The following is a 15347-nucleotide window of genomic DNA, read 5'->3' as shown; positions in this document are numbered from 1 at the left end:
TAATCTTGGCATTGGGAGTTCTCCAGAGTTGCGAACAGATCTATTTCTGGGAATCCCCATTGTGTGAAGACGATGTCTTCTTGTAACCGCCATTCGTACTCTTCGGGTAGAGGGAAGTCTCTGCTGAGTTCGTCTGCAAGCAGATTGAGTTCCCCTGGTACAAGTTGTGACAACAGGAACACTGTGTTTGAGAGCCCACTTCCAGATGTTCTGGGACAGCTTCGACAGTCCTGGAGAGTGAGTGCCCCCTTGCTTGTTCAGAAAGTACATGGCTGTGGTGCTGTCTGTGAGGACCATCACTGTCTTCCCTTGCAAGTGTGCCTGGAAAGCCTTCAGTGCTTTGAAGACCGCTAGCAGTTCCAGCAAGTTTATGTGTTTGGCCGCTACGCTCGGAGTCCAAACTCTGTGTGCAGTCTGATGGGATAGGTGAGCCCCCCATCCTGTGAGGGATGCGTCTGTGGTTAGAGTGGCCTCCACTGCGGGAGTGGTGAATGGTTTCCCTATTACAAGGTTTTCCTTCGCCCACCACCGTAGCGAGAGAACCAAGGCCTGCGAGACCACCACTAGATCGTCCCATTGTCCGCTGGCCTGACACCACTGGCTGCTGAGCCACTCTTGCATTGGGCGCAGTCACGCGTGAGGTACCAAATATATACATGACGCCATCATTCCTAGCAAACGCATTGCTTTGCGCACCGTCACCTCTCGACCGGCCACATATTGAGGGATCTGAAACAGCATATTTTGCACCCTCTCGATGGAGGGGAAGATGAGGCTGTCCTTTGTTCGAATTAGAGCCCCTAGGAATTGTTTGATCTGGCTGTGGTCTAGGCTGGACTTCTTCTCGTTGATGGAGAAGCCCAGTTGGAACAAAAGGTCTACAGTCTTTTGGTTATTTGTGAAGCATGTTTCGCAAGAATCCCGTTATGAGCCAATTGTCGAGGTAAGGGTATACTGGGATGGACAACCTGGGCAGGTGGGCCGCTGCTACTGCCAGTACTTTCGTGAATACCCTTGTGCTGACGCTATGCCGAAGGGTAGCACTCTGAACTGGTAGTGTTTGCCCTCTATCATGAACCTGAGGTATGTCCTGTGCGCTGGCAACATTAAAATATGAAAGTATGCATCTTTAATGTCCAGTGTTGTCATGCAATCTCCCGGCGAAAGTAGGGGGATTACTTCCTGTAGGGTCACCATGTGAAATTTTTGAGGTTTGACAAATTTTTTCGCTGGGCGCAGATCTAGTACAGGGCGCATGGTTAAGTCCTTTTTGGGTACAAGGAAGTACACTGAATAAATACCTTCCGTTACATGTGATAGAGGCACAACCTCTATTGCTCCTTTTAGTAGCAGTAGTTCCACTTCTTGAAGAAGAATGGTGAGGTGTTCCGATGACAGGCGTCGTCCCCTTGGGGGTCTGTACTTGGGGGACCGACTGAATTCTACACAGTACCCGTGGGCTATAGTTGACAATACCCATCGGTCTGATGTTATTCCCTCCCATGCTGGTAGGAAGGATGTTAACCGGCCCCCGACGGGTGATGCATGGGAGGGGACCCGGATCTTTGGGTCATTTGGTGTTGGTTCCCGGGGAACCTCTGGGAGTGGGGCCCCGACCTCTACCCTTGCCACAGCGCTGGCCTCTGTGTGTACTGGCCACTGGTTCCCCGAGTAGAGGACCAGTTGCCTGAAGTGTACTGCTGTTGGCGTTGCCCTCGAAAAAAGCTTTTGTTGACAAATCCTCGCTTATTGGGTGGCCTTGAGATTTGGTCTAAGGTCTTGAGGGTGTCGAACTCTTTCTTTGCAGTCTCCAGTGCGTCGTTCACTGCCTTCCCAAAGAGGTTAGACTCCTCTATTGGTTTGTTAATGAGTGACGCCTGTGTTTTGGCTTAAAACCGGAATTGCGGAGCCAGACATGACTCTTCAGAAGAATTCCCTGCACTAAAGAACGACCAGCTGTTTCTGCAGCATCAAGAGTGTTTTTAATTATGCTCTGGTTAACCAGAGTTCCTTCTGTTACTGTTGCCAATAAGCGAGTTCTTAAGGGCTCAGGAACTTCTTCGAGATCTTGCCGTAGTTTTCACCATTGGGCATCAGCATAACTTGCCATTAGTGTATTATTATTGGCAATTCTGGTTGAAAAAGCTGCCGAGGTAATTCTTTTACCCAGGGCATAGAGCTTCTTTCCTTCCTTGTCTGGGGGTGCTTCGCTGGTTGACAGCAGAACCCCCCGCTCTTTTCCTTGTGGTAGTTACCACCAAGGAGTCCGGAATTGAGTGACCCCTAATGTATAATGGGTCTGACTGAGAGGGAGTAAAGAATTTTTCAATTCTGGGATTGACCCCTCTTACCAGTGCAGGTGTGGACAGCAATGGAGTAATTCGTCTCTTAACTGAGGCGAGGAGGGAAATGGTTTGACTAGTGGGAGGTTTTTCTTTAATGATCTTTTCCACAAAATCATTATCAGGGGTAATTTCACCAGTTTCAATTTTAAAATGTGCTGCTGCCTTTCGAAGTAGCGCATTGAAGGTGGGTTGATCATCTATTGGTGATGGATTCTTGACCGGTGTGGTCTGAGGAGAGGGAAGGTTTAAGATGTCAGGGTCTGTAGACTCTGTTGGTGACTGCCAGGGCTGTGAGCCACCTTCATCTGGGTCTTCCTCGAAGAAACCCCCCCCCCACCCATGTCAGTGTTTTCCTCAAAACCTTCTTCTGTTCCTAGGTTTTGTTGGTCTTCACTATTTAAGAACTCCTCATCTTCCTGGAAGTGAGAGTCTTCTTCAGTGAGGTCATAAGTATTCATGACCTCTTGGAGGGGGTTAAAAAATCTAGGATATTTAGCCCTAGGCTCCTCCTGAAGTGCCTCCCTTGGTCTCTTAGGTGTTTTATTTTCAGGAGTGGACATAAATCTGTCCAGCTTGTCCATACATGACTGGAATCTCTCAATAGTCCAGTATGGTAAACCAGAACTGTCTGGAGGCGAAAAAGGAGCTCCCTCTCCCTCTGCCTCTATCCATCTAGGTCTGTCCCATAAAGTCGAGGATAAGGTCCCTTCGCCTTCTGAGAAACCTTCTCGCAGGCTAGGGCCTTCCTTCGACGGCAGGAGCGGTCCCTGCCTTCCTTCCGGCATCCTCTGCGTTTCCCTGGCCTTGTGAGCAGTTTTCAGCGTGTCACTCGCCGTTCGTTTCCGCCACATGGCACTGAACTACTAGAGCATTTCTAAAGTAGAGATTTACAAAATATGCTTAAGTTCAAAATGTACAAACCACAGTACATCGTGTCATGAAGGAAACGTGTGTAATAAAATGTCAATGTTAATATTCCCGAAAAAAATGTTCATTGTGTTACCTGTTCGCAGACTATTTCAGTATATTGAGTGATCATTTGTAAGGCATATTATACAGGCAGATATTTACTTGTTAACTCCCACAGGGGTTTACAAAAGGATTACTAAAGTGTGTGTGTATGTGAATGTCTGACGTATTCATTCACACTCACCAGGCCTCTATGGCAATGTTTGAACTCCTCAATCCCGCCAGTGCAGACCCCATGCGAGCGCACGCCCACACGTGAACCGACATTGATAGCAGGGGGTGGGGCGTGGATGTGGATGAGGCGAGCATAATAGGCCTGGAACACAGACCTGTTGATTGCAGGGACGGGGTCTTCAAAGGGTAGTCTGGAGACACTGGGTCTGGGATGGCCATGTGGATATGGGTGCCCATGCGAAAAAACCCTTGTGGTGTACATGGTATTTGCCACCTTGAGCATTCCCATCCTCCCAGCCCCCTTACAAGCGCACACCCACAGGTGCGAACAGCTATTAAAGCGGAGCGGAGCGGGGATGGATGAGGGGGTGGGGGTACTATAGGCTAATAAACCTGTTAAAGCACACCAATCTTTTGCAATACTCTTAAATGTTTGGACGTGTTGTGGACTTACAAAAAATGTCTAACAACTGTTCAGATTAACTCCTTTATTAATTTTAATTTTGTTTGGTAAAGTGGATGGCAATGACACTACTAATTATACTGCTGCGGTTGGAGGCACTGTCTGTATAAATCCACTGTATTGTCCGTGGTCACCGGGGAATTCATCACAAACGGCTCGAACCACACAGGCAGGTATTACTTGTTGAATGCGAAATTCCAGTCTTCCATGAATCCACCATGTAAATGCACGATATGCCACACGTCTACCAACTGTGTAAGATACATAGTTTACTTGAATGAACCAAATGACTGCATTTTTTTGTTTGCACTACCTTGTAAAGTTTAAGGCATTGTTATGCTTTGAAAATACTTTTTCGTGCAAACTACTGACAGTACTTGTGATTTCAAGTAGGGATAAATTCGAAATGTGAATGCACATTCCAGCAAAAATAGTTTGGGAGACATTTCCAAGTGAAAAACTGAATTGTTCGGATGATAAATCTAAAGATTAACACTTTGGTTTCAGATTAGAAGGAGTAATTTATTCAATTTACAGAACAATTCTTTCGTCAGTGATCCATCAAAGTTATATTGATGTAAGGGAACAACTTATTATGTTAGCCGTTTCGTTCCTCAGACACACAACATATATAGAGTGTACTTACTTGTTACTTGGATTACGAGGACAAACCATAGCTCGAAGTTCGGGCATAAGGACCAACATTCGTAACACAGATCTTGTAAGGTGGGCGGACCCTGAAGTCGTGCAGCTCAGTAACGCATAGTGGTGGTGTGTCTTGTTTGGCATTGTACGTCAAGCAGCCAGAGTTTTCTCTGCAACAGCAGTTTTCCACCAGAGTAGGCATACGCTCAAAACAATGGCAGGTACATCAGGTGGAAACCTCTTCCATGTGACTGGGTTCAGGCTCTGGTGATTGATCCATTCATTATCTGTTGTCAGCCCAGCAAAAACAAATGCGATCATGCTCCTATTACGGCTCCCCTTTCAAGCCATCCCTGGTGGTCTAGTGACCCTCACCCTCCAGTAGAAAAACATTTGACCCTTCCTAGTCCTAGGGGCAGATTGGCAGATTACACTGCCAATCTGCCCCCAGGGAGGGCTACAATACATGCCCCATCCATTTGGGGCAGGAGGGGGAGAGTCACCCCCACCCCTTTCATACAAGCCATCCCTGGTGGTCTAGTGACCACCACCCCCTGCAGTAAAAACGCATTCTCCCCTTCCTAGGGGCAGATTGCACTGCCAATCTACCCCCAAAGAGAACCACACAACCCCCCTCACCATTTAGGGTAGGAGTGGGAGAGGGCCACACCCTTTCAAATAAACTATAATGCCCCGCTGCCGCGATCACACACATCCAAGTGCTTAAAAGGACGAGGTATCTCATCCTTGGCACTGCAAATGTAGTGCTGAGGACGAGATACCTCATCCTTAGCACTTAAGTGATTAAATATGGTTTGCTAAAGACATTTGTCCATAATATAAGCAATGAAAAGAGACTACTGAGTCCATTCATTTTTGGCTGTATAAGGAAGAAGTTACTTACCTGTAACTATTGCTCTCCAGCATGGGGTCTGGCATGGATTTACATGCTCATGAATATTCCCCGTCAGGCTGGGAATTCTCGGTAAAAGCAAATAATCACTTTCACTTACAAAACTGTATTTCCCCCATAATCCATTCACTGTCCTCTGGGTCCTACTGCCCCTGCCAATGACAGCCTTTCCCTAAGCCCCTCCTCTGGCAGACATCTTCAGATTTGGTAAGCACTTAAAGTGGCAGTATGACCAAGAAGAGCCGCAGAGGGCAAGGAGGGAGGGTTTGCATGCAAATCCATGCCAAACCCATGCTGGTGAACAATAGCTACAGGTATGTAACTTGTTCCTTCTCCGGCATGGGGTCTGGCATGGATTCACATGCTCATGAATAACGAATACACAGCAGTATAACATTACACAACCACAGTATGTGCTAAGGCACAACAAAAGCAATACACTTGTACCTCTGGAAGACACTCACCTCAAGCAAACAGGTTGCGTAACATTGCTTGGCCGACTCTAGACTCCTCCCTGGAATCCCCGTCGACGCAGTAGAACTTCGTGAAGGTGTGCATGGACCTCCACGTAGCAGCCCTGCAGATGTCCAGCAGGGGCAGACCAGCCAGGAATGCCGTTGTTGCAGCGATGGCTCCGGTGGAATGGGCTCTTGGATGGCCGGGCAGCGGTGGGTTCGCCAACCGATGACGGCGCATGATGCAGCCGAGAGCCACATTGAAACGGAAGCCTTGGACAAAGCCATCCCATGGTTCACAGGACCAAAGTTGAACAGCTGTAAAGTCTTCCGAAAACTCTTTGTGCGTGCCACGTAGAAATTCAGGGCATGAGCAAACGTCCAGTGAGTGCAAGGCCCTCTCAGCCAGAGAAAGTTTTCGGAAAAAAAACAGTTAAAAGGTTTGTTGATGTGAAATTCTGACGGAAGCTTCTCCATTAAAGAGGGGTGGCTTTGCAACACTACCCTCGATTTGTGAAAAGTCAGGTCTGGCTGTTTGTAGGACAGGGCCTGTATCTCATCCACCCTCCTGGCGGATGTGATGGCCACAAGGAAGGCCGTTTTCCATGAGAGGAACCTGAAAGGAGCATGATGCCTAGGCTCGAAGGGGCCTCCCATTAGCCTCGCCAGAACCACATTGAGTTCCCACACCGGGGAAGGCGCCTTCACCGGCGGGAAAGATCGAAAAAGTCCTTTGAGGAACTCATTGACCCGATGAGACCAAAGTGAAGACCTTACTGGAGACCTGGTGTAGCAGGAGGTAGCCGCCAGATGTACTTTGATCGAGGCGTGCGCCAGTCCAGCCTTGGCCAAGGATAACAAGTATGGAAGGATCTGTGGGGCCGTGACCCTCAGACAGGTAATCCTCTGAGATCAGCACCATGTAACGAAACACTTCCATTTGTGAACGTAGCACTCCAGAGTCGACGATGGCCTTGTCTTGGCAATGACCTCCGTGCAGTCCTCCAAACTCTAGGGCTGCAGGAGCCAAGCCCTCAGGTTGAGTGATCCTCATTCTCTGGTGAGAAGATCCAGGACGGCTGGTAGCTTAACTGGTGGCGACGTTGACACGCTGAGAAGGTCCGGGTACCAAATCTGCCTCGGCCACGCTGGGGCAATGAGTAGCATCCTGCACTGACACAGAGTGTGTTGATGACTCATAGCAGGAGGAGATGTGGTCCACTTGGTACTGCCGAAGTGCCAACTCGTGGCAGGAGCACAACTCCCTGCTAAGGGAGTCTGCAATGGTGCTCTCGATTCCCGCTGGGTGAAGGGGTACTAGGAACATTGCTTGCCCGATGGCCCAACCCCACAGTTCCTGCACTTCCTTGGAGGGGGCCAAGGAGCGAGTTCCCCCTTGTTTCCTGATGTAGAACATTGTGAAGGTGTTGTTCATGAAGATCCTCACCACCTTGCCCTTCAGAGAAGGAAGGAACGACTTGAAGGCCCAGAGCACTGCCCGAAGCTATATGGCGATCCTTCTTCTCCGGCAGTCACAGGCCTCTGGCGCGAAGACGTCCGCTATGGGATTCCCCCAGAGTTCCAGGGAAGCATCCGTCGTGATCATCTCCTGGAATGGAGGGTTCTGAAACCCTGTGCCACGGGCAATGTTGGAGCGGTCGCCCCACCAGCTTATCGCCTACGGAACTCGTCGTCCAGAGTGATCTTGTCTGTGAAGTTTCCGGACAACTGCACCCAGCAAGTGTCCAGGAACAACTGAAGAGGTCACGAGGTCACATCTGTAACCTACAAAGCCAGATGAGGTAGATGCAGGGCAACATGTCGAGCAACGACTAGATGGTCTGCACTGTCGCCATCTTCATGGGCAGCAGTCGCTGCACCTTCCCCGGAATGGTCAAACCCTCTCCTCCGAAGGTGATGCTAGGTAAGACACTATCAAGCCTGGCTCCCAGGATCAGTGCGTTCTGCGATGGTTGAATGCCCCGTAGACACAGGTGGGCCGCCACTGGTGCCAGGCACTTTGTCAACACTCTGGGGGACGATTTTAACCCCAAAGTAGGGCCTGGAACTGGTAGTGCTATACCTGCACTAGGAAGCGTAAAAAAACGGCAGTGTTTCCTGTGAGGAAGTAGGCGTCCTCCAGGTCCAGTGGCGTCAAGAAATCCCCTCTTTCCAGTTGGCTGAGCAGGTGCTGCAACGTGACCATCCTGAATTTCTGAGACTTACTTTTTTAGACGTTGCAGGTCTAGAATGGAGCTCCAGCCCCAAGTCTTCTTTCTTACCAAGAAGTATCTGGAGTAGACTCAGGAGCCCCAGAGTCGCTTGGGAACCAGCTCTATCTGCCCTTTTCATAGCATGGTCTGTACATTCTCCAAGAGCTGAGGGACGTGCCACTGGCAGGATCCACAGACACCTGTGCTGAAATTCCAGTTAATGTCGTTTGGCGAGAGCAGCCAGCACCCATCTGTCAGTGGCAATCTTTTCCCACTTGCTGACGAACCTAGTCAGCCGGCCTCACACCTGGGTGCATGGGACAACAACCTCCTCCTCTGTAGGCCTGGGAACAGCCTCTGTGGGTTCCTGGGTCGTGGATCTGGAAGGCTGACGACCTGCCTGACTTTCCTCTGGAAGAACGAAAGGTAGAGCAGTGCTGTTGGAGTGTGCACAGGGCACGGGCCGTCTCCGCCTTGATGGCCTGTAGGGACTCATCGACTGCCTTTCCGAAAAGGTTATCACTGCCGAGAAAGGCATGTCCAGTACCTTCGTTTGGCTCTCCTGACGGAAATGTGTGACCTTCATACAGCCTTGGAGACAAAGGCAGACACTGTTCCCCATCTAGCCAGTGCCACTGTGATGGTGTGATCTGACACTCTCTCTCCATCCTGGAAGAGGGTGATCACCTCCATCCTCTTGTCATCCGGGAGGAACTCCAGAATAGGCCCCCGCTTGTACCACAGCTCCCTGTCGTACCTGGCTAGGATCGCCAGTGTGTTGGCAGCCTCCACGGTGGACGCTGCGGTGTAGATTACCTTCCTCCCCATGGCGTCCAACTTCTTACCTCGCTGTCCTGGGGGACCAGAGACTACAAGGATAACATTTCTGATCAAACTACCCCTTTAAAGTTGAATCTTCATTCAGGATGCACCCATCGGGATAATAAGGCTAAGGTTAGAAGCATGGTAGGCTCTTGGAAATCTTCCCTTTATATTGTTCACATACATTTGCCTTTCTTATGCAGCATCACTTACTAGGGGCCAGAATGCAAGGTTACACATTTCTGTGTCACCACAGGCCTGATCATTAGGGGTGGGTTGTGTTGACAATACAGCAATCCTGATCTTTGCCCAAGACTATGTAAGCCCAGACAGCAAGAGAACATGCATGCATGGTGACCCTTCAAGGTATACAGAAAGCACATAACCAGATATTTTAAACATAAGGGTGTCAAACATGCACCAGGAAATGCAGTAATTTTTTTCTTCTAAATGGCGACATCCAATCATGGGCAACTTTGAAATTCAGGAACACGGCTTTGTCAAAAGGAAAGAAAATCTAAAACTAGAGAATTAAAAATCAAGCAAAAAAATAAACAAAAACCAAAAAGTCACAAGAAGCAAAACTTTATATTATCTGTACATTCCATACATTTATAGAATTGTCCAATACAGTATGCAACATATAAATACAATGATAAAATACTGGCGATGCAGAGGTTAAGAGCAGTCAAATATTTCACTTTGTACACTCTGGATACAGAACTTGAATGTGTCCTGCTTGCAAGTAACTCTTTCCTCCCTGTACACCATGCTCTGGCACCATACAAACCCTCAAGATTTGTGCCTGTGGAGGCAATGCCAGCACAGCCCCACTCCTCTTCAACACACTGTCCCTTGGCAAAGGAAGGCACCAACAGACATTTTGAGGAGGCTTTTGGAATGTCAGTGCTAGAGCAGCATCTGTTACAGACATGCCCACTGTTTTAAATTAAAACTGAACTGCTAACACCCGTAACTCTGGCGACATTAACTATAGCCACTGCAGTAAGAATGCAGCTTCAAATATTAGGAAACAAACTCAGTACAAGGTTAAATATTCCACAGAACATGGTCTCCGCAATACAAAACAGTTATTCGCAGTTTCTATGGAGTTTGTCTTGCTGCTAGTTTATTTCCTCCTGCCCACTCATCTGTTCAATTTCAAGTGTTTCCCTCAACTGCCTTTTGCTAATAGTTCCAACACGGTGCCCCATGTTATAACAGGAAAAACAAAACTGTTAAAAACCTCACAGTATGTCTTTCTGAACATGCTTCAATGTTTCTAGCACTTTAAACGAAGATAAGTAGGTTTATTTTAATCGGCTCATGAACAATGGACCCAAACATCGGCTTTTTAAGAGGTTCATGAAATGTCAGACGCCCTGAAAAAAAATAAAAAACTCTTTAAGGGCGATATGCCTTAGGAGTTCAGCTACTGCTTTGCTACCCCAAGAGCAAGCCTCAATTTACAATACCATACAGCTCCCTGAACATTGCTCCAAGCTTATTTTCCTTTCTGTCAAGAAAAGAAAAAACAGTTGTATAACTTTGTTGCACAACAAGCTTCTTTTGTTAAGTAGACGATCCCAAAGCAGGCGTATTATCTCTGCCAACACAATCTCTGAATGAACAGATTTCCAGGAGCAAACATGTGATCAAAATACACACATTAAAATGTAGCATTTCCCTTGGTCATAATTTATTATCTGACCACAAGACAGAGTACACAGAGCTTTGATGGTCCTATACGGTCATTGTGGCAGAATGCCCCACATCCTTTACACATAATCATGGCTTTAAGGCGACAGGAAGAATGCAAGGATATCTGTTCAAAACCAGCATGCTCCGCAAACATCTGAAAAGAAAGAGAAGCACTTTTTGAATCTGCCTTTTTGCCAAGTTGCAGAACCTTCCGAGCAAAACTCTTAGTGAATTGTTTAAGCGGACCACTTGCAGCACAAGGACAGGTTCTAGAGTTTAACTGCAACTTGGAGAGCTTCCCATACAAAGACCTCTTGATATTCAGCTGGGATGGAAGGGATGAAGGCTTCAGTGGCTGCTGGCTGCGTTTTCGAGAGCTCCTGGGAAACTTAAGCATTGGCAGGTCTATAACTAGCGGAACACCTTGAAACTCAAGAAATTCAAGTGAGGGAAGTGGAGCCTCCTTGTTCTTTACATTGTTTCTGAGTGCCCTTACATGCAGTGGCAGATTATTCTTGTTTCTCATATTTACAAAGTCATGCTGATACTCCCCTCTAACCCAGTGTTCCCTTGCACCATTAGCATCCACATGAGTTAGGTTGCCACGAACTGGAAATACTTGCGTGCTAGTACATGCAACTTTCTCCCGCACAGTGTGTGAAGTACTTCTGAGACACTTTGTAGAGGGCAAATTGCATGAGAAGGCAGAGCCAATCCTTTTTATTCCTTGAAAATCTGGGTAACTTTCATCATCAGAGGCTGCATCTAGAACAAAAGCAGTGTTTCGGGTAGAAAGTCCAATGGTTTTGGACTGGTGAGAGTTAAAGCCTTTCTTCTTTAAAGCACCATAAGGGCGTGTTGTAGGGGTTTCAAGGGAGAAAGGTGACACATTCTGAACTTTAAGGCTACAGGGAGAGAGAAATGATGCAGCAATGGCAGAGTCTTTGCAGGTTCTTCTTTCAACTGCTCCTCTTCCCAAGAGGTCCTGTGAAGAAATACCAATTAGATGTTGAAATTTGTCTCTTGAAATACAAGGCTGATCACTAGACCCCTTCTGTCCAGGGAAGAGTTGGATACTCTCACATGGGCTATCCAGATTCATAACCCTCAATGACTCCGGAACAGAGCAGTTGTCTGCAAGTGCACATAAGGGTATAGATGAATCGGCAGATCCTAGAATCTTGGTCTGAGGCGAGGATAAGATATTTGGCATAGGACAGCCATTCTGCGCTAACTGCATCATTAACGGATTAGTGTCCTTAACCAATTGTATAGGCTTCACATGCTGGGTACGTCTATTTTGGTTCAGAGAAGTGGTATGAAGAGTAGCTTCTGAGAAGTTGCAAGGTACAGCTATATCTTGCATCAAATTCTGAAACTCGTCAACCCTTTCAATTCTTTTTTTCTCAGACTTGTGCAAAAGACGGGACTGAAACCCTCTTTGTGTTTTTACATGCTTCTCAGTTTTAGGAATATTTACTGCTGATTCATCATCACCACCTTTATGTTCAGAGCATTTATTCTCTGCACTTTCCACCAGAATATTAGTTTCGCCACGAGATGTGGCCTCATTCATGTTTCTTGATCCACACCAATAATTGCTTTCGACATGGCTTATAGCTTGCCTTTTAGTTTCTTGGCAGGCCTTCAGCTCTTTCAAAGCATTGTCTTGATGCCCAAGGCCTTCCAGCGTGACATGTAGAGACAGAGATTCTATTATTGTGGATTCACCCAAGCAGTCCTTGTGTTGAACCTCACAATGCCTTTCAGGTGCCGTGCAGTCCAATTCAAGCAACTCTTCCAGTGCAACCTTGGATCTTTTAATGATTGCTCCACTGTTAGACCCTTCTGAAATTGTTCGACACATTCCGGCAGTTTGGCAAGACTCCTTAACTCTTACTTCATTAAGTGACTGTTCATACTCTTTACCAGCAGATGGGGAGTTCACAGCATTGAGAGCAAAGCTGGTGTAAGTACTGTCCATACCAAAAGAGTGGCAGATCTTTTCCACGTGGACAGAAGCAGCTTGGGCATTTTCAACGCTGCCAACAGATCCTTTCAACATGCATCCGAGGTTTTCAGGTTTGGAAAATACAGGTCTCTGTTCATTGTCCTGAGAGGTAGTGCAATTATGACAATCGGCTTTCAAATTATAGCTTTGGAAACACAAACATTTATCCTGAAGACCAATAAGCTTCTGGGTGACTTTGGTATGTTGAAGTGGCGCTTCGAAAGATGGATCACGTAACTGGTTGCTGGAGGCCTCAGAAACCAAGAAAGGTTCCCATGCTGAGTTGAGTGGTGATCCAGAAACTACTGGAGCAAGTTCTGAAACTGGGTTCTGTGTCGAGCAAAGTTCTTGTTTAGAACATTTGCGATTTACGTGAGCTGACAAACTGATCTCAATGGGCTTATGAGCAAGATCCTTTACATCTATCCCATTGGACGGCAATAATTGTGTTCGAGGAGGATTTGACATCCGTTTTCTGCAAGTTCGCCTCGACGCTCTAGCACGGTAACTGCATTCTCTGCCTCCCCCTTCATCGTCGGGGCCTCTACCCCCTCCGGGACCACCTCCACCACCGATGGCAGTGCGAGTATTCGCTCTCGGGGCACGGGCATAAAAAGCACTGGTCTTAACATTTGCATTGTTCCTGATTGCAGCCCTTCCACGCCTGGGAGTGTCAGAAGTTGGGTTACTCTTGGAACAAATCTTGTATGCTGGCTGACCGTTAACCACCCAGGGGGGTTTGATCCGTGAAAGATGAATCTGCAAAAAGAAAACAAAAAAAATCAAATATGACTAATCAAATTCCAGAAAGGTCCACTCTCAAATACTACAATTCAAATGACAAATCAACATTGGATTTTCCCTGCAATTAATGCATGCTACACATGAAGATTAAACAAAACAGCTTCATTGACCCCTTGATTTGTGTACTCAAACTAGTACTTTCCCAAAGAAAAGAATCTTCACACTACTGGGGTTTATTCCTAAGAAGGTTATAAAATGGTACAAGCCAACTGCTTAAAAGAATTTAATGGGGATAGGTGCATAAAATATATTGAGCAAATATGAAACTTGCGTAATCAGATAGGAAACTAAGATCAATGTAAGAGAAAAACAAAAGCTAAAAAAGCAATCCCAGAACTAAAATATTTTGCTGGACGAAGTGTGGTCCTTTGAAGAGTCCCTATTCATACATTTCCCCAGTACGTGTCCAAGGTACCCTAAAAAGGAATATACTGAGGACTCTCCCACATTTGGGAAGAACAAAACTTAATTTTCAGTAACAAGCTTTCTGATGGACGTTCCTCATCTTTGATATCTAAGTTACACCCTTTTCCCTAGCACTCCAACGCAGAGGGACCGTAGTACCAAGGTGTACTGGCCATCGACCAAGAGCGGCAGGTTGGGGGTGCAGTGAGGAATCTGTGGGAAGGCCAATTATCAGAAATTACACATTACTCGCCTTAGTGACTAACGTACTCCTAGTCCCCTTTCGTCCATGGGTGTCCCTTGCTAGGCACGGGAACGGAACAATTTCACATAAAAAAAAGCTTTTCACCTTTTAATTTAGATACGCAGAGGCATGCTACCAGGAGCATGCACTCCGCCCTCAGTCGTTTTTAGTTTTTTTTAACATGCTTATTTTAAACCGGTTGCAAGCTAAAACATTACAAGCATATATCAGATACTGGATGAACTACTAGTCCAATTCCGCGTAGTGAGGCGGGCACTGCCAGACTCCCCGTTAACAAGCTTTTCCCGCCACTCCACACCCCCTCCAACCCCCCACCTACCCTTCAGACCACTCTTTGGCCCAGTCGGACGGCTTATTCTGTTGTTGGTGCCGTGTTTGCACCAATGCCCATTGGACAGACCGGGGTTTATGAGTCATTGCTGGGAAATTCCGATCATAGTCTAGCAGTGGGGCCCAAAAGTCTGCAAAGCGATGTACAAGGCCTGCCTTGGCCGCTGTGACTTTCTCGGCGACCAATATGTCCCAAAGCTTAATCCACTAGAGGACCAATGATGGGCCCTAGGTTTTCTTCCAGGTGCGTGCAATTGTGATATTCACGGCTATTAAAAGCTGCGTGAGTAGCTTAGCCGTCTTCTGTGATCTCTGATAGACGCCTGGTGCCACAAGCAAAATGGTTTCCGGGACCTTCGGGAGCACCACATGTGAAAGTACAAGCTACAAGCCCCGCTGTCTGCAGTTATGCCAACACTGGGGGTCAAGGCTTGATTAAAGCGATGGAGGCGGGCCAGAGGGTAGCATCATCGCAGTAGCAGTTTGTTGGCACATTCCCGGTTAGTGACGCAGAAGGAAGAGAGAGTTCTAGACCATACGACTACCACGGTTTGGTCCTCCAGGGGGTGGCCCAAATCTGTCTCCCACTGTGTCATATAGGGGGCTCTAGTAGGGAGTTTGTCTTCTTGCAGCAGGGTATAGAGTGTGGAGATTTTCCCCCATTGCAGTAGATCCAGTAGAGTAACTTCAAGTGGGGGCTGGGGTCCGCGTTTGGATCTGGGAGCACCTATGTAGGAGCTGCACTCGGTTAATTGGAAGGCTGCTCTACATTGTTCAAAGGAGCAATGCTGGTCCCCCTCAAATAGCAGTCCCAGAGTTCCTAACCCTTCCC

The 15347-nt window shown here is 47.3% G+C and overlaps 1 protein-coding gene across 1 annotated transcript in view; it reads right to left on the bottom strand.

Moving 5' to 3' along the window:
- Nucleotides 1-9568: 9568 nt before the first annotated feature.
- Nucleotides 9569-15347, bottom strand: part of ASXL1 (ASXL transcriptional regulator 1) — an 858527-nt gene continuing 852748 nt past the window's right edge. The window contains exon 10 of the mRNA XM_069651016.1: nucleotides 9569-13470. Within this exon, the coding sequence (XP_069507117.1) occupies nucleotides 10702-13470 (2769 nt within the window). The 3' untranslated portion in view covers nucleotides 9569-10701. The remainder of the gene's footprint in view (nucleotides 13471-15347) is intronic.

This window comes from Ambystoma mexicanum, chromosome 3p (genome assembly GCF_040938575.1).
Source record: "Ambystoma mexicanum isolate Mex_15411 chromosome 3p, UKY_AmexF1_1, whole genome shotgun sequence".
In the NCBI taxonomy this organism is placed as follows: Eukaryota; Metazoa; Chordata; class Amphibia; order Caudata; family Ambystomatidae; genus Ambystoma; species Ambystoma mexicanum.
Note: the sequence above shows the minus strand (reverse complement) of the source record. Positions and strands in the feature narration are given on the sequence as shown.